The sequence below is a fragment of the Pseudophryne corroboree genome, chromosome 5 (assembly GCF_028390025.1).
Source record: "Pseudophryne corroboree isolate aPseCor3 chromosome 5, aPseCor3.hap2, whole genome shotgun sequence".
In the NCBI taxonomy this organism is placed as follows: Eukaryota; Metazoa; Chordata; class Amphibia; order Anura; family Myobatrachidae; genus Pseudophryne; species Pseudophryne corroboree.
In genome coordinates this window covers 338,970,597-338,990,803 of record NC_086448.1, presented here as the reverse complement: position 1 = coordinate 338,990,803, position 20,207 = coordinate 338,970,597, and the positions used below count along the sequence as shown (strand labels likewise).

Genomic DNA, 20,207 nt, shown 5'->3' with positions numbered 1-20,207 from the left:
GATAATCGCCCACCATTGCGTGCGGCTGTGCGATAATATATAATACCACAGGAGGCATCTTGTGTAAATAGACGTCTCTTGACGGTTTCTCTAATCTGCTGCTGCAATCCAGTATACAGCACTGGATCATCTACATGAACATTGGTCATCCTCAGGTTAATCAGGATGATCGTTTTATCATACATCTCGGAAATAGGCCTAATATACATACATCATGTCATAGTTCCTTTATTTATTTCAAGTAGGTCTTTCATCATAATGAAGGCATTTTCCCGAATTAAGTGTATGCATTGAAAACACCTCAACAGATGTAAGCCTTATACCATGGGTCTTCAACCTGTGGCCCTCCAGCTGCTGTGGAACTACACATCCCAGCATGCCCTGCCTCAGTTTTAGCATACATTAATAGCAAAACTGTGGCAGGGCATGCTGGGATGTGTAGTTTCACAGCAGCTGGAGGGCCACAGGTTGAAGACCCATGCCTTATACAGTAGATGCTCCAGTTGGGAACTGCCTTTGTAAACCTCCATTTTGAATTGATATTTATAGTTAATTCATAATCATGCATAAATGAATGTTAATATCTGCACTGACACTGAAAACATGGCCCACCTCACTCTACACAAGCCACCTATTTTACAGCATTTGTGAACACTGCAGGATTTTTTTGGCCCATTTCCATATTTAGCACTTATTTACTATTACATATATATGCCCACTTTATTTTAGATTTTTCTTCTAAAATACTACTCGCTTCAGCAAAACATTGGAGCAGTTTTGTAGATCCATACATATATTTTGCTAAGATGTGATTAGTAGCATGAGGACAATGCAAATGTGGGCTACGCTTAAATATACTCCATAATACTGTATGTATATGATCAGTGAAGATAAGGTGCATTTTAACAGCACAGACAATAAAGTAGTCATAGGGAACACATAAACCCTTCTTCGGATAAGGTACGTCATGGGGATGCAGTCAATTTACCTACAATCAAAATCCCGGCGGTCAAAATCTCAACAACCATTGACCGACGGTCAAAATCTCTACAAGATCAAAATCCCGATATGGTCAAAATAACCGACATTTTAAATACCGACAAGGTCAAAATACCGACATTTAAATGTCGACAGGTCAAAAGGTCGACCTGCGTTTTTCATGATTTTTTTTTTATTGAAACTGACTTGTTCATATTTTACCATCCCAGTGGACCTGGAAAGGGAATATAATAGTGTGCCGAGCGCAGCAAGGTACTGTGCTCAAAGCATGACGAGCGCAGTAGTACACTTATACAGTGTCTATGTCAACCTATGTCCACATACACACCAAAAAACAATGAAAAACTTGTGTCGACTTTTTGACCTGTCAACATTTTGACCGTGTCAGTACTTTAAATTTCTGTATTTTGACCTTGTCAGTATTTTGACCTTGTTGGGATTTTGGTCGTCTGTCAATTTTGTCGGGATTTTGACTGTAGGTATTTCATACCGATTCCACGACATGTACAGTATGTAAGTCACTTAACAACATAGAGACATAGAGTAGGGGGGTATCCAATTAGCCATGATAATGCGATCTGCGATTGCAGCTAGGGTTATCGCACCTATCTCCTGAAAAAGCAGCTTATCACAGCCTGTGTGCTCTTGTTTATTGCACCTATCCTATTCCAAAATGGCGATATTGATATTCGCACGATAACTCTAGCCGGCAAAACCAGAGCTAAGTATAGAAGAAAATGGGGAAATCTGCCTGTACCCCGCTAAAAGCCAATCTAATATAGGAAAATAATATAGAAGTCTATTAGTGGCCATAAAAAAAAGTATTTGGTGTAATTAAAGTTTTTAAAATGTGAAAAAATGATAGAAAGCTATTTTTTTCAGCAAAATTAGTGCTCCCATTAAATTTGGGGTACATAACAATGGATATAAGTATATATTTGGGTTAATTTAGGGGACTTTTAAAATAAAATGGAAATGCTCCGATTACTCCCAATTTCTCTAACGTCCTAGTGGATGCTGGGGACTCCGTAAGGACCATGGGGAATAGACGGGCTCCGCAGGAGACATGGGCACTTTAAGAAAGAATTTAGATTCTGGTGTGCTCTGGCTCCTCCCTCTATGTCCCTCCTCCAGACCTCAGTTTGAATCTGTGCCCGGACGAGCTGGGTGCTGTTCAGTGAGCTCTCCTGAGCTTGCTGTAAGAAAGTATTTTGTTAGGTTTTTTATTTTCAGGGAGCTCTGCTGGCAACAGACTCCCTGCATCGTGGGACAGAAGGGAGAGAAGCAGCCCTACTCTCTGAAGATAGGTCCTGCTTCTTAGGCTACTGGACACCATTAGCTCCAGAGGGATCGTACACAGGATCTCACCCTCGTCGTCCGATCCCAGAGCCGCGCCGCCGTCCCACTCGCAGAGCCGGAAGACAGAAGCCGGGTGAGCATAAGATGCAAGAAGACTTCGAAATCGGCGGCAGAAGACTCCAGTCTTCACCGAGGTAGCGCACAGCACTGCAGCTGTGCGCCATTGCTCCCACACACACCTCACATACTCCGGTCACTGTAAGGGTGCAGGGCGCAGGGGGGGGGGGAGCCCTGGGCAGCAATTGGAACCTCTTTGGCAAAAGTTTAGCATATATACAGTTGGGCACTGTATATATGTGTGAGCCCCCGCCAAGAAAATGTATATTTAAGCGGGACAGAAGCCCGCCGTTATGGGGGCGGGGCTTCTTCCTCAGCACTCACCAGCGCCATGTTTTTTCTCCACAGCACCCTGAGAGGAAGCTCCCCAGCCTCTCCCCTGCAGATACACGGTTGAAGAGGGTAAAAAGAGAGAGGGGGCACATAATTAGGCGCAAAAATCATTATAAACAGCAGCTACTGGGTTAACATTAAGTTACTGTGTTATTCCTGGGTTAATAGCGCTGGGGTGTGTGCTGGCATACTCTCTCTCTGTCTCTTCAAAGGGCCTTGTGGGGGAATTGTCTTCAGATGAGCATTCCCTGAGTGTGTGGTGTGTCGGTACGTGTGTGTCGACATGTCTGAGGTAAAAGGCTCCCCTAAGGAGGAGATGGAGCAAATATGTGTGTGAGGGGTGTCTCCGTCGACAACGCCGACACCTGTTTGGATATGTGTAATTAAGTGCTAAGGTGAATTTATTGCACAAAAGATTAGAGAACAGACAGGGAATCTACCCATGTCTGTCCCTATGTCGCAGAGACCTTCAGAGTCTCTCAATGCTCACTATCCAAAATAATAGACACTGATATCGACACGGAGTCTGACTCCAGTGTCGACTACGATAATGCAAAGTTACAGCCAAAATGGCAGGAAAGTATTCAATATATGATTATTGTAATAAAAGATGATTTGCATATCACTGATGACTCATCTGTCCCTGACACAAGGGTACACATGTTTAAGGGGAAGAAAGCTGAGGTAAATTTCCCTCCTCTCATGATGAAAAAGAGTGGGAATCTCCAGACAAGAGACTGCAGTGTCCCACAAAGAATTCTCAAGGAATATCCTTCCCCTACTAGGGCCAGGATACGATGGGAATCTTCCCCTAGGGTGTGACGTTTGCCCAAAAGGTAGCCCTGACTTAACAGCTATCCTCAGGGATCCTGCGGATAGCGTACACATTCTGGTACACTACTCAGACCGGCGATTGTGTCGGCATGGGTTTATAGCGCTGTAGCAGCGTGGACAGGTACCTTCTCAGCAGAGATTGAGACCCTAGTAGGTATATATATATATAGATATATATATATATAGATATATATATTAAAGATTCTGTCTTAAGATATATATATATATATATAAAACATGCCCAAAGAGGCATTAGTCTACTGGGTTCTAGAGTCAACGCTATGTCGATTTCTGCTTGACGTGTCCTGTAGAGATGCAATGGACAGGTGATGCCGACTTAAGAGGCATATGGAAGGCTGAGGATTTGTGGAGAAGGGATCTCGGACCTGGTCTCCACAGCTATGGCTGGTAATTCAGATCTTTTGCCTTATATTCCTGCACAGCCTAGGAAAGCACGACATTATCAAATGCAGCCTTTCGATCACAAAGAAACAAGAAAGTCCGAGGTACATCCTTTCTTGCCAGAGGCAGGGGCAGAGGAAAGAAGCTGCACAACACAGCTAGTTCCCAGGAACAGAAGTCCTCCCCGGCCTCTACAAAATCCACCGCATGTCGCTGGGGCTCCACAGGCGGAGCTAGGCCCGGTGGGGGCACGTCTTCGTAATTTCAGCCACAAGTGGGTTCACTCCCTGTTGGATCCCTGGGCAATAGATATTGTGTCTCAGGGATACTAGCTGGACTTTGAGGAGATGCCCCCTCACCGACGGCCCTGCCGGCTTCCCCCCACGAGAGGGAAATAGTGTTAACTGCAATTCACAAATTGTATCTTCAACAGGTGATGGTCAAGGTTCCCCTCCTTCAACAAGGAGGGGGTTATTATTCGACCATGTTGTAGTCCCGAAACCGGACGGTTCGGTCAGACCCATATTGAATTTAAACTCCCTGAACATATACCTGAAAGGGTTCAAGTTCAAGATGGAATCGCTAAGAGCGGTCATCGCAAGCCTGAAAGGGGGGAGATTTTATGGTGTCTCTGGACATAAAGGAGGCATACCTTCATGTCCCCATTTATCCACCTCATCAGGCGTACCTCAGATTTGCGGTACAGGATTGTCATTACCAATTTCAGACATTGCCGTTTGGTCTCTCCACGGCCCCGAGAATCTTCACCAAGGTAATGGCGGAAATGATGGTGCTCCTGCGGAAGCAAGGTGTCACAATTATCCCGTACTAGGACGATCTCCTCATAAAAGCGAGATCAAGAGAGCAGTTACTGAACAGCGTATCACTTTCTCTGGAAGTGTAACGGCAACACGGCTGGATTCTAAATATTCCAAAGTCGCAGTTGGTTCCTACGGCTCATCTGCCTTTCCTAGGCATGGTTCTAGACACAGACCAGAAAAGGGTTTATCTCCCGATAGAGAGAGCTAAGGAGCTCATGACACTGGTCAGGAACCTGTTAAAACCAAAACAGGTGTCAGTGCATCACTGCACTCGAGTCCTGGGAAGGATGGTGGCATCATACGAGGCCATTCCCTTCGGCAGGTTCCATGCGAGGACCTTTCAATGGGACTTACTGGACAAGTGGTCCGGATCACATCTTCAGATGCATCGGTTAATCACCCTATCCCCCAGGGCCAGGGTGTCTCTCCTGTGGTGGCTGCAGAGTGCTCACCTTCTCGAGGGCCGCAGATTCGGCATTCAGGACTGGATCCTGGTGACCACGGATGCAAGCCTCCGAGGGTGGGGAGCAGTCACACAGGGAAAAAAGTTCCAAGGTCTGTTGGCAAGTCAGGAGACTTGCCTTCACATCAACATCCTGGAACTAAGGGCCGTATACAATGCCCTACGTCAAGCGGAGACCCTGCTTCGCGACCAACCGGTTCTGATTCAGTCAGAAGCCACCAGAATTCTTCGCTGGGCGGAGAATCACGTAAGCGCACTGTCAGCAGTGTTCATCCCGGGAGTGGACAACTGGGAAGCAGACTTCCTCAGCAGGCACGACCTCCACCCGGGAGAGTGGGGACTACATCAAGAAGTCTTCACGCAGATTGCAAGTCGGTGGGAACTGCCACAGGTGGACATGATGGCACCCCGCCTCAACAAAAAGCCACAGAGGTATTGCGCCAGGTCACGAGACCCTCAGGCGATAGCTGTGGACGCACTGGTGACACCGTGGGTGTTTCAGTCGTTCTATGTATTTCCTCCTCTTCCTCTCATACCCAAGGTGCTGAGGATAATAAGAAAAAGAGGAGTGAGAACAATCCTCATTGTTCCAGCTTGGCCACGAAGGACCTGGTATCCAGATCTGCAAGAAATGCTCACAGAGGACCCGTGGCCTCTTCCTCTAAGACAGGACCTGTTGCAACAGGGGCCCTGTCTGCTCCAAGACTTACCGCGGCTGCGTTTGACGGCATGGCGGTTGAACGCCGGATCCTAGCAGAAAAGGGCATTCCGGACGAGGTCATTCCTACGTGGATAAAGGCTAGGAAGGACGGGACAGCTAAACATTATCACCGTATATGGCGAAAATATGTTTCTTGGTGTGAGGCCAGGAATGCTTCTACAGAGGAATTCCAGCTGGGCCATTTCCTTCACTTCCTACAGTCAGGAGTGAATTTGGGCTTAAAATTGGGTTCCATTAAGGTCCAGATTTCGGCCCTATCCATTTTCTTTCAAAAAGAGTTGGTTTCTCTACCAGAAGTTCAGACATTGGTAAAGGGGAGTGCTGCATATTCAGCCTCCTTTTGTGCCTCCAGTGGCACCTTGGGATCTTAACGTGGTGTTAGGTTTCCTGAAATCACACTGGTTTGAACCACTTAAAGCGGTGGAGTTAAAATATCTCACGTGGAAAGTGGTCGTGCTATTAGCCTTGGCTTCGGCTAGGCGTGTGTCAGAATTAGCGGCTTTGTCACATAAAAACCCCTATCTGGTTTTCCATATGGATAGAGCAGAATTTCGGACCCGTCCACAAGTTCTGTCAAAAGTGGTGTCATCTTTTCATATGAACCAACCTATTGTGGTGCCTGTGGCTACTCGTGACTTGGAGGATTCCGAGTTACTGGATGTGGTCAGGGCTTTGAAGGTTTATGTAGCCAGAACGGCTAGAGTCAGGAAAACGGAGTCACTGTTTATCCTGTATGCATCCAACAAGTTGGGTGCTCCTGCTTCAAAGCAAACTATTGCTCGCTGGATCTGTAACACGATTCAGCAGGCTCATTCTGCGGCTGGATTGCCGCTGCCAAAATCAGTTAAAGCCCATTCCACTAGGAAGGTAGGCTCTTCTTGGGCGGCTGCCCGAGGGATCTCGGCATTACAACTATGCCGAGCTGCTACTTGGTCAGGTTCAAACACTTTTGCAAAGTTCTACAAGTTTGATACCCTGGCTGAGGAGGACCTATTGTTTGCTCAATCGGTGCTGCAGAGTCATCCGCACTCTCCCGCCCGTTTGGGAGCTTTGGTATAATCCCCATGGTCCTTACGGAGTCCCCAGCATCCACTAGGACGTTAGAGAAAATAAGATTTTACTTACCGGTAAATCTATTTCTCGTAGTCCATAGTGGATGCTGGGCGCCCGTCCCAAGTGCGGACTTTTTCTGCAATACTTGTATATAGTTATTGCCGCAATAAGGGCTATGTTATTTTTGCATCAGGGTTGAACTGATGCTCTGTTGTTGTTCATACTGTTGACTGGGTAAGTTTATCACAAGTTATACGGTGTGATTGGTGTGGCTGGTATGAGTCTTGCCCTGGATTTCCAAAATCCTTTCCTTGTACTGTCAGCTCTTCTGGGCACAGTTTCTCTAACTGAGATCTGGAGGAGGGACATAGAAGGAGGAGCCAGAGCACACCAGAATCTAATTCTTTCTTAAAGTGCCCATGTCTCCTGCGGAGCCCGTCTATTCCCCATGGTCCTTACGGAGTCCCCAGCATCCACTACGGACTATGAGAAATAGATTTACCGGTAAGTAAAATCTTATTTTCCATCACTTTGCTTTTTTTTTTTTAAATTGTGTTTATTGAAGAGAAGAAAAGTAACACACATGTAACAGTATTACTACATATCAATAAAGGCGAACATAGAAATCCACTGTCCGTATATTATTGTGACATGTTAAATGTGGGAAATTGTGAAACAAAATAGTATAAACCCTAATGATCATGAAATACAGTACATCAAAATTAGTCAATTATACATATGTATGACTATATTTATAAGTGAGGTGTTAAAAGTCCAACGGCAAAAGACCTATCTAAAGAAGCTCAAAACGGTGGCGACCCATCGGTGAGGGTTGCCATATTATACCACGTCGTTAACCGTACCACTTTACGTATACTTTCTTTGGTGTTCACAGGTAATGTGATCAAAAAAGGCAGCCATATTGCAAAAAACTTAGGAGCACGAGATTCAACATCTAGAGAACATTCTGTCCAATCCATTTGGAATATAAATATTAACCGTGGTAACACAAGAGACACAGGAATATGATCTTTTTGTATCCACTGAGATAGTATTGTTTTCTTTGCTGCTGCTGCAATGCGAGCCAGAAGCAGTCTTGTACCCTTGGATAAAGCGGGAGTGTAAGGTTCTACATAATTCCAAAGGGCCCATGCCATTGTCATTGTAAATGGTATACCCAAGTTAACCCCAATGTACACCTGTATTAGTTCCCAGAATGATTGTATAATTGGGCAAGACCATAAACAGTGTATAATATCAGCATCGGGGGACTTGCATTTGAAACATTGAGAATTGTCTGCTGCCCCTGTAAGGAATCGCAGCCTAGGGGTATAGTAAGCTCTATGTAAAATTTTTAAATGCATCTCTGCATAAGAGGAAGATACCAATTGTTTATTAAGCAAATTAGACCATTTAATAATAGTGTGCAAATCCACTCCCGGAAAGACATCCTTCCATTTAGCTATGCCCGCAGTAAGTTTAGTATAGTCAATCTTCCGTCTGGTGTAAGAGTATATTAAAGATGTAGAATGGGGGGAGTCTAAACGTCGTCGTACAATGCCATCCAGTAGAAAAGTACGATCAATGGGCTGTAGGTGCGTCATAATGTGTGTAGCAAAACTACGCATCTGAAAATATGCAAAAAAGGGAAATTTCAAAGTCGGGTATCTAGTTTGTAATTGGGACAGCGATAATACCGCCGAACAGTCATCATTCAAAAATTGAAACAATGAACGGAGTCCCTGGAGGTGCCAACCACGTACAATCCTGCCCGCATCCCCTCCCTGAAAAGCCGGGTTCCCAAATAAAGGCTGGAACAAGGAATGAATCAGAGTGAGTTTAGAACGTTTTCTAATTTGCTGCCACGCCTTGTAAGGAGCATATAATAATGGAATTGGTTTTATATCCTGTAATATAAAGGAATTCGGAAAATGTAGTATCTGTAACAAATCATAACTGGGATACAAAGCTTGTTCCAGAGCCTTGTTAACAAAATTGTCTCCGTTACCTATCCAATCTAGGGCGCATCTATAATTAGCTGCTAAGGAGTAATCTTCCGGGCAGGGGAGATTAACTCCTCCAAGTGAGGGTGGTTGTTTTAATTTGAACAGTGCTATACGAGGACGCTTATTCGCCCATATAAATTTAGTAATGGCTTTATTTAGTGTATGTATATCTTTTTTTAATAGCAAAAACGGAAGCATCTGTATCGGGTAAAGTAGGCGAGGAAAAGACACCATTTTATACAAGTGACACCTACCCAAGTAAGAAATTGGCAGATGTTGCCATCTCGTAAAGTCCTCGATCATCCTATTAATATAATAAGAAAAGTTTAAAGAGTATAATTCCGAGGGATCAGATGATACACGTATACCAAGATATGTTATGTACTTATGCGCCCATTTAAATGGGAACGCATCATTCCATCCCACCCTCGCGTCTCCACCCAGTGCCAGTGCCTCAGTCTTGTCAAAATTAATTAAAAATCCTGATATTAAGTTAAAATTCTCTAGTGCGGTCAATAGTGAGGGAAATGATGTCATGGGGTCACTGAAATATAGTAGAAGATCATCCGCAAAAGCGGAGACCTTTATAGTGTGAGAGCCCACTTCGATACCTTTCCAAGATACTTCACTTATGAACGTGCGTATGAGCGGGTCTAAAGCCAGATTAAATAACAAGGGGGAGAGGGGGCACCCCTGTCTTGTACCCCTATATAACTGAAACGATTTTGTGTTTAATCCATTGATCGTGATATACGCTTGTGGAGTGGCATATAGTGTTTTAAAAACATCAATAAACTTAGTACCAAAATGTTGGGCATGTAGGACTCGCAATATATGAGCCCAGGAGACACGGTCAAATGCCTTGTCTGCATCACAACTGACTATAAGGGCTTTGTGAGACTTTGATTGTCTCGAGCTATGTATCGCTGCCATTAAAGTACGGATATTATGTACTGAAGTTCTGTTTCTAACAAACCCATTTTGAGCTGGGTGTAAAATTCGCTGTAAAATGGGCTGAAGTCTAAACGCTAGTAATTTGGTAAATAATTTCAAGTCCTGGTTTAGTAAGGAGATCGGCCTATAAGATTGGACATACTTGGGATCTTTTCCCGGTTTCGGAAAGACCACTATTCTAGCCTCATCAAACCCGGTCGGGGCTGAATTCCCTTGTAATATAGAATTAAAAAGAGCTAGCATATAAGGCATTAAGTGAGGAGCCAGCATTCGGTAATACTCTGCCCCAAAACCATCCGGCCCAGGGGACTTCCCCTTTTTCAACAATTTGATTAGAGATAATATTTCAGGTTCCTGAATTGGCGTCGTCAGAGATTCTCTCTCTTCCTCCGTCAACACCGGAAGTCCTGCTTTATCCAAAAATCTCTGGCCCTCCATTGGATGATCAGGAGGAGATTTATACAAAATTTGGTAGTAACGTAAGAATTCCTTCGAGATAGCAGGAGTATCCAAAACGTTAGAGGTGAGATCAGTTGACAGTTGAGTGATGCGTGAAGGAGCAGAGTACGACCGAACCAAATTTGCCAACAACCTGCCCGATTTATTGCCAGTTCTAAAAAACTTGTTTCTACGAATATCATGAGAAACGCTTGCCCGCTCAGTGCATGGGGCATCGTATTGTTGTTTAGCAGTAAGATAAGCCTGGCGGTTTTCAAGTGAATAATGTGAAGAGAGTATATCATAAGTTCTAGTTAAATTTTGACTAAGATTATTTAATTGATTATTCAGTGCCTTGCGTCTCCTGGAGACATACTCCATGATCTGACCCCGTATTACCGGCTTCGAGGCGGTCCAAAATAGGTTGATGTCCCCGATATGTTCCATATTATCAGTTTTATAATTTAGAAATGACTGTTCAAGATGTAGGCGGAAATCTGAAGATTTTTCCATATAAGCTGGAAACTTCCAATTATAAGAACGTGGTATTGGAGTGTTTAACTTTATAGTGAACCACACCGGAGCATGGTTAGAAAGGAGAATTGGATCTATCTGGGAGTGTACTACCTGTTGCAAAAGAGTATCCGTGATCAGCCAATAATCTAATCTGGACGAGGAATGATGAGGGTGTGAGTAAAACGTATACTCACGAGAATCTGGATGTTGGCACCTCCAGGGATCACACAATCCCATCGTATTAGTCAGCAACGAAAGCGATAGGGGAGCAGCTGAGCCATGGGTAGTGGCAGCTGTGGATCTGTCCAGTCCTGTCAATTGAACACAGTTAAAGTCCCCACCCAGAATAATAGCACCTTCTGCCCAGTCCTGCAACTTTGTATAAATATCAGTGAAAAAGAGGGCATTAGGTCCCGTGGGAGCATAAATATTAGTAATCGTGTAAGATATACCATGTATAGTCAGTTTTAAAAATAGATACCTTCCCTCAGGGTCTACCAAGCTGTCACTAATATTATAAACAAGAAATTTGCTAAAAATAATCATAACCCCTCTTTGTTTTGATGTATAGGATGCTGTTTTGAAATCTCCTATCCATGTATCTCTTACCACATTGGGATCAGAAATCTTCCAGTGTGTCTCTTGTAATAAAACTATATCCGGTCGTAAACGTTTTAGGTGGGTCAGAATCTTCTTCCTCTTTATAGTGGAATTTAAGCCCTCCACATTCCATGTTACTAATTTAAGGGCCGTTTTTATCGTTTTAGAAGGATTTACAGTCGCTGTCATTTAACCAATACCCACCCTAGGCCAAGTCATAACAGTATAAACTTCCTTTGGAAAATCCTTACCCGTCCCAGCGAGCGGACAAGGGGGAGGTGAATACCGGCCCAATGGGGGGAAATGTAAACATATCACATGTAGTAGGAAAAAATCATGTGTGTTAACCACAATTAAATTTTCAACAATCATTAACCATTTTAACCTTATAAGAACCCAGTAGTATGTCCGACTGAGCAGCAGCCCTGCAGAACATTGCAGGACACAATCATACTCGTGTGACAATACGGATTTCGAACTAGACGGACATTTAGTACTAGAGCATTTTAAAAGCTGAGAAAATAGGATAAGAACAAGAAAAAGAAGAAAAAAAAGAAGGGAAATCAGTGAGATGCAGAAAGAGAATAAGAAAAAGAGGGCGAGCGAGCCGAAGAAGAAATAGGTAAAGGTACACCTAGATATGAGATTTTCAACAAGAAGTTTGGTCCTTCTAAGACTCCAGCAACACCCTTGAAATATCACAGCATAGCTAAGCATTAAACAGCCTGCAAGAAACCAAAAACATTCCAAACTATAAACCGTCATCCATAACCTGAATGTTCAATGAATTTAAAGATGTCCACAAGATGAAATTCTGTAGTGTCAATCCGCATCATCCATCCTAGATGGACGTGAAGAAGCCAATGAGTCCACAAAGTTTTTTGCAGCTTGCGGAGTATCAAAGAAATAGGATTTTCCTGAGTATGTGACCCTCAGCTTAGCCGGATAAAGTAGAGCAAACCGGAGCTCCATCTCGAACATGCGTTTGCATATCGGGGAAAACTCTCGTCTCTTTGCAGCCACCATATATGAGAAGTCCTGAAAAAGTAGGATCTTGGACTCTTGGTACTTGAGAGTGGAACGTTTTCTATAAGCATCAAGCAGGCGGACCTTATCAGCGTAATTTAAAAACTTTATGATAACCGGTCTAGGTCTATCTTTGGTAGATTGTCGATCCGGACCGATACGGTGAACACGTTCAATCAGCAGTGATTCAGAATCAGATATACATCCCAATTCCCTTGGCAACCACTGAGAGACCAAGTTCTTAAGTTCGTAAGGTTTCACCGTTTCCGGGAGTCCTATAAGGCGCACATTACTTCTTCTATTTCTGTTCTCTAAATCTTCAAGTTTCTCTTGCATGGACGTCACTATTTTATCCTGTTCAGTGAGCGCCGTTCTGGCCGTCGTTAAATCATCCTCAAGGTCTGAGATTATTTGCTCCGCCTCCGATATACGTTGATCATGAAGATTCAATTGGGTAAGAGCGGAGTCCAATGAATCCTTCAAGGGAGCCAATTTTTGATCCAGAAGCGAAGCCAGTATGTCAGTAATCTCATGCGTAGTAAAAGATTTGGTGGGATTCTTTGTTGTAGTAAGTGATGAGCGTTCCAAAGGACTATTGCTGAGACCAGATGCCAGTGACTGAGGGCTATCTGCAGAAATGTTGTCCCGACCCCGACCTTTATTCGCTTGTGAGCCTCGGGGGTTTCTAGGAGTTTTAGCCATGTACTTATCCATATTTAGGAACTTGTGGTGTTGAAATAGCAATAGCGTATGACAAGGTGTAAGAGACGTAGAGAGAGAAAATAAAATAAATAAATAAATAAATAAAAAAGAATTAAAAAAAAATGTATATAGAAATAAATGCTCTGCAATATGATTTCTCACCAGCTGGGGGAGCTCCAAAGCTGTTCCTATGACATTACAGATTATTTAATGTATAGAAATGTACTCCAAGAGAGCTGGCTTCACTGTGTATAGGTTAGGTGACCAATAATGTCGAGCACCCAGCAGTGACGGTTGCGTATATATGGAAATGGATTTTCCAGAGGAGAGACAAATATTAAGAAAAAATAAAAATAGCCAAATGGGTATAAAAAAAAAAAAAAAAAAAAACAATTAAAATAAAATAAAAGAAAGGAAAAAAAATAAATAAACAGAAATATAAATCAAAGAAAGGATTAGAATGGGGAGGTAGAGCACCTTTATGCCCTTTCCAGCATACCCCTATCACAAGGCATGTAAGGTTGTTGACAGGAGTGTTCAGTGTAACTTCCCAGACCAGGCCAGTCGATCAGCATGTAGGAGCCGCAGGAGCTGGCTGGAAGTGCAGGTTTGCCCACACTAAAGATGGCCGCCGGGAGGTGTACAGCCCGGGGAAGTGTCCAGGAGTATCCGGCCAGTGAGCTCCGTGTGAGGGGTGAGTGCCGGCGTGGATGCAGGGGGAGGCCAGGACCCGGACCACCAGGTCACAGTCTCCGGGGAGCAGGAGAGGCAGCGCTGTAGCCGCGGCAACGAGCGGAACGGGAGGCTCCGTTCCGTTGCCCTGGAGATCCGCGGCAGGCACCTGGTGAAATTGAGGTCCCGGCTCAGGGGGATGAAGTGGGCCGCAACCTGCAAGGGCGCTCTGAGCGTCCTCCGGCTCCGCAACCCGCTTCCTCCGACCCCCTTTCAGCAGCAGAGGTATAGTAGAGGGTATGGGGAGACCCGGTGGGCTATTTGGTGTTGTAGTTTTGTTTTTATTAGGACGCCGTGTAGGAGCAGTTCCAAGGCACGTCCTTCTCCCTAGCCCGTCCGATTCATAGCCTCACTTTGCTTTTTTAACCCCAAAACTGACATGTCATTATTGGCCAATTAAAAAGAATTAACAGCTTCAAAGAGTCTAATTAATCATCAAGGGGGGTTTCCCAGGGGTTCTGAACCAAGCGCCGACATTTTACCTAGGGATTTTGCACTACTTATTCCTTGCTCAGAGACAGTGAAGAAAAATTTGCGATAAACCCTATGGAGACTTAACGCCAACAACTTTTCGCAGCTAATTGGAAACCAATTTATCACAAATGCGGGAAAATATCAGGAAACCGCGTTATCGCGGCTAATTGGATACCCCCTTAAATTTGGCCGAAAAACTTCTATTTATTTATTTATATTTAAGGGAAAGTACAGTATGGTAGCAAAGAAAGGATGGCCATAATCAGCACAATCCACAATAACATCCAACAGTAGACGATAAAAAAAGGCATAATAATAAAAAAGATAAAAATAGGGACAGATGAAAAAAGAAGATGGACAGTAGAAGTAGATAGTAAAATAAAAGGAAAAGCCAAACAGGACAGTGAGAAGAATGCAAAGAAAAAGGACAGCAAACAGGTCCTTCAATGTATCACACCACAGGAAATTCACTTAGCACCTGTCTTCATCTATAAAGACTGAGGAATACAATAATAAAGAGTAATATACTGAAGAAAAATAAAGCTGAGTTGAAAGGAAGAGAAAGGGGATAAAAGGACAAGGAAAGAATAAAGGACAGGAGAAAATAATAACCTGAAAATGAGGGAGGAGAGAGAAGGGAGAGAACAGAACAGCAGCACAATGTGATAATACACAGCAGTCACTGGGACTGACTTGTCTCAGAAGATTGGGACAAATAGGCTTAGGCCCACAGTCCAAGCCTTTACATAAAGTCCAACACAGACACACCGCTTGCCACACCATAGGCAGGGTAAGTCATGGGATCTTCCTTCATGCCAGCCCCCATCCTAGAGGTTTCATATACCTCATTCTTATAGCAATTATTCAATTTTTCGATTCCAATGCACACTTCAAGTACTTGTTTAACAAGGAGACAGGTTCTGTTGTTGGGCACATATATGATACTTTGCATGGTATACTGTTGTAGATCCACTCAGCCAGTGGGGCTAAATATCAGTGAATACACAGCTATTCTGTGTCACTGCAAGAACATCCATAAAGACTACTATTCCATGTTGCAAACATTACTCTTTGTTCACATTAACTTTCAAAATACCAAACAGCAGCATGTTTTCCTAATTTATAATAAGTAGCATGATACTAAAAAATAGTGCTTGCAAAAATCACTGCAATTCTGCATCTAAGGAAGCCCGTTACCATATTACCATTACCTGGGGAAGGGACGAATACATACATCCCAGCGTATATCCCAGCAGTCACATGACTGACTGTGGCATCCCAACATTGAAGATCTCGACATCGGAGGGGGTTGTCGGCTAAGGCTAACCCCCTGGGGGGGGGGGGGGGAGTTGTGGCTAGGGATAACCCCCCTAGTGCTTAACCCGAACTCGTACCCCGATACTCACCTTCGGGATGTCAGCTGTCTGTGATCTGGTGCCAGTGTCCTGAGTGGTGTTGGGATTCAGCATCCTGACAGCCGGGATGATAAACACATCCCAAAGGGACATATGGTTTGTTAATTGTAGGCCATGTGCACACAGTATGCCCATTTCTATGTTCATCTCACCTTTGTTAGGAATTTTGACAAATAAATAGAAAAACGAGTTGGATTAGGCAAAAGTGGAACTGTTACAATTTTCCTAATGTCCGTCTCTCCAATAATCATCTCAGTGTGAGTATCTCTCTTCCTTATGTAGAACTGGAATAGAAGGCAAAAGGATATAACTGAATTCAAAAGATATGTTATATTAATGCTACAGTCAACTTCTAATGTGGCTTTCTTCATGAATACCATTGTTATATTTTTGCTTTGTTTTTCTATATTCTAGGTATCAAACTGCTGAAAGAAGATAGGAGAGCCATTATTGTGGAGAGTGAAGAAACCGATGGATAGAGAACAATTTGTTAAAATTAACATAACATAATTCAATAATGTTTTTCAAGTACTGTACTATAGTTTAGAATTAAATATACAGGGCCCCCGAGAGTGGCGAAGGGCTCGGGTACTGAAGGAGCATGGTCAACATGGGAAGACTATAGTCACAGCACCTTCCAAAAAAATTGGGGCACCGGCCATTGTAAACGGAGCATCAGCAGCTCCAGAAAGTGACATTTGTCCACTTTCAACCATCCGGTGCCCGGGTAATTAGTGCCTGCCCCCCCCCCCCCTCCCCCCCCCCCCTCAGTGCAATGTGTACTGTATTGGAACATTTTGTAACTTTTATAACTGATTTGAAAATTTTGTTTTTGTGATAAAATACATTATTGAGTAGCAATTAAAATTTAGTGTGCATCTTTTTTATATTTTGCATATACAGTACCTATCGTGTATATAGTGCCTACAGTAATTTGCATAGTGTGGTTGGAAGTATGTGCTAAAAGTTGCATTTGTGTAATCTACTTACACACCAAAAGTCCATATTATGAGGGTGGAGGGAAGCCGAAAGTAATTACAGTAATGTACAGTAATATTTGGATGTGTACATACAGTAGCGGCAGATAAAGGGATGCACGTCTCAACTGAAAGTAAGTCTTCGAAAGCACTTTTGTTTCAAGTTTCAAAAATATAATTTGTGCTAGCATATTCGGATGAAGTCTTCCAATTTTGGAAGTACATGTATGAACTTGTATGAACTTTTCCCTTATAACTGCTTTATTCTACTCATTATATGTGCATGTATTGGTATTTCCATTTTTATTGATAACTTGGAACACTGGTGCACATTAGGATATGATGCTTTATTTTCCTGACAATGTAATATTGCTTCATCCTTTTAAACTCTTAAGAACTGATCCTGTATGGAATATGCATGCTAGATGGTACTGCTTCAGATTTGAATATCATTTCTGGGATACATTTCTAAGATTTTCTCTACACACCTAGTCAATTTCACTAATTACTGTATTTGTACCTGTCCATTTTCCAGCACAACCCTTCCAAGAGTACGCACCTTTTAACCCATATACTGAATTTGCAGTTCTGTCCACTAGTGCTAGTCCAATGAATGTCCAAATGCAGTGTCATTTGTCCCATGGACCTTCAGGAATTACATCTTATCTTGTGTGGTTGCATATGAGTATAGTTCTCCTTACATGCTATAGTTACATGTGCCCCAGTTTAATAACACATCTAACAAATACATTGATTGGCTCTCCATGGTGATTTATTATCTTTGCATCCAATATAACCTAGAAGACATGTATCATCTAACATACAAATTTAAAATTACAATAATTAAGAAGATAATTACATTTTTTAAGGTCATAGATATTACAAGGTATCACAAATGTATCACATCAGAGCAGGGTCATCTTAAGTATAGGCACACTAGGTCCCACAGTTCTAGGAGCCTTCGAGCAGGGTGTGTGTGTGTGTGTGTGTGTGTGTGTGTGTGTGTGTGTGTGTGTGTGTGATGGCTACACAATCAGAGCTGCGAGGCAGCATTCTTTACTTGCCTCCCAGCCTGCAGAAAGACAGTGAACAGCTGTCAGCATGCTTATTTGTGGTTGGCTGGAGCTATCCACCAATCAGAGTGCTGACAGCCATTTACTGTATGGAAGCATGTGAAGAGATGGTGCAGGACTGCAGGAGGGGCATTTTATGATTTTTTTTTTAAATTGGTTCTTATGAATGGGTGGGTAGGGCCCCAGTTTGCTCAGGGCATATAATGCTGTGAAGGCGGCCCTGCATCAGATAGGTGTATTCATAACATTATGTTTACCAAAATTGTATGTGGCTTATCTCATACCATTTAAATATTCAAAATTTTCTTTTTACTGGTCTAAAACCTCTATAACTATGCTATATCCTTGTTTTTTTTATATGTGTGTATTTTATCTATTGTATTGTTTTTAGTTGTTTTTATTGCATTGTAAATAACAAACGAAGTTATGCTATTCAGTTAATGTGTTGTAGCATTAAATTCCTCTTACTAAACAATATGGGCATGGCCGAAATAATAATTATGCACATGCATGATTTTTATCCGGGCATATGCACACTTGTTTTCTCCAACTTTTTCTCCACCTTCTGTACACATGCATGCAATTTACTTGTATAAATGAGCATTGGCAATCTTTAATTTCTGCCATATCATAATTCGGTTTATTATGGCAGATACTGCCCACTCCTTTAATTCCAATGGTAAACAGACAAGCACAGGAAAATAAAAAATCAGCATCTGTGTAAAGACAATTCATCTATAGTATAATTCCAGCACAGAGGATGTTTGTCATTCCCCTGATGAGTCTTTGTCCAGACAGAAAGCATAGCGATTTGGACCAATGGTGGGCTGGGTGCCGTCTGCTCCCCGAGCAGGTACAGTGTTGATGTTCAGGGCTGCACTTGTGCAGAGAATGTAGCTAGTTGACATACAGGGTATGCTCCAGGCTGCTCTTACATTATGTTATATGTCATTGTGGAGTGTGTAGCTTCCAGTGTGTGGAGCATTCTAGGTCTAGGTTACACTCACACAGTAGGTTCCCAGATCTAGAGAGCTGCAGGCTGGGATTATTAGGGCCAGACCCTATTAGCCAGTACTGTGCCTTACAGTGGCTGGCCCCTCCCCTGGTACCATTGAGCTGAGCTCCTTTACAGGCTGGCATCCTCCTCCCTTCTCCCACTCATCTTCTCTCCTCCCAGTAACAGTCACCATGTCTTCACTTTTCCACACCTCTTCCCTGTAGTCATGGCTGGCGCCATAAGCTCCAGAAACCAGGTAAGTGTGGGTAGGAGTGATAAAAGTTACAGTATGTGGAAAATGAAAAAACTGTTACTCTACTGTAATGTGAGTGTATATCTTTCTCCAGCAGCACTGGGAGTCGCAGATAGATAGATAGATAGATAGATAGATAGATAGATAGATAGATAGATAAGAGATGAACGGGTTCGGTTTCACTCCAATGCATGAAAAGGCTTTGGGGAAAGCTACTCCAAAACCCTTTAATTTGTCTTTTTTTTTTAGCAACCCACATCGCATTCCCCATACTTTTAATGGGATATGCGACGTGGCCGATTTTCCTTAAAAAAAACCCCCCAACAACTGAAAAACCCCACAGTGTGCCCAGTAATATTCACGCCAGCTCAGGATGGCAAAATCACGGGGCAGCACTGCAGGATTCCTACTTTTGCCCAGCTTTCTTTTCTCAGGTCCCCCGGGTGATATAGCTGTGTATGACCTGGCCAGTGTCATCAGCTCTGTGTGTCTGATGGACACGCAAGTTGTTCACTGACTAAATAAATAAAAACAAAAACACACCTACCAGTAACCGGTGATCGGTGCACCGGAGCAAGCTGCCAGGCGCCGGGTCCTCCATGTCCTGCACTATGACCCCTGTGCAGTAAAGTGACACTGCAAAGCGGCCTCTCACTTTACAGCACCAGGGGGACACTGTACAGATGAATGACCCGGAGCCCGGCAGTCTCCTGGTGCAGCGGACACTGGCTCCCGGAACTGGTTAGTATAAAATCCTGGAGGGGTTGCTTTTTGCAGCGCGGGCATAGAAGCGATGGGGGTGATTTTCCAGTGGCGGTGGTAGCGATGGACAGCGGCGAATGCGCAGCTGGACATAGCTTTTTTTTTAAAGAAAACTACTCCAAAGATGCTGTGGAGGGGCATCACTGGAACAGAGCATGCTTGCAAGCTCTGTCTATGCATGCGAAAACTGATACATCCATGCGAGGTACTCAGTTATTGCAGTGCATGTTGGTTTGAACT

The 20,207-nt window shown here is 43.3% G+C and overlaps 1 protein-coding gene across 1 annotated transcript in view; it reads left to right on the top strand.

Annotated features, from left to right (window-relative positions):
- PPP1R17 (protein phosphatase 1 regulatory subunit 17) overlaps nucleotides 1-16,806 on the top strand; it is a 70,544-nt gene extending 53,738 nt beyond the window's left edge. The window contains exon 5 of the mRNA XM_063924897.1: nucleotides 16,320-16,806. Coding sequence (XP_063780967.1) covers nucleotides 16,320-16,384 — 65 coding nt within the window. The 3' untranslated portion in view covers nucleotides 16,385-16,806. The remainder of the gene's footprint in view (nucleotides 1-16,319) is intronic.
- The last annotated feature ends 3,401 nt before the right edge of the window (nucleotides 16,807-20,207 follow it).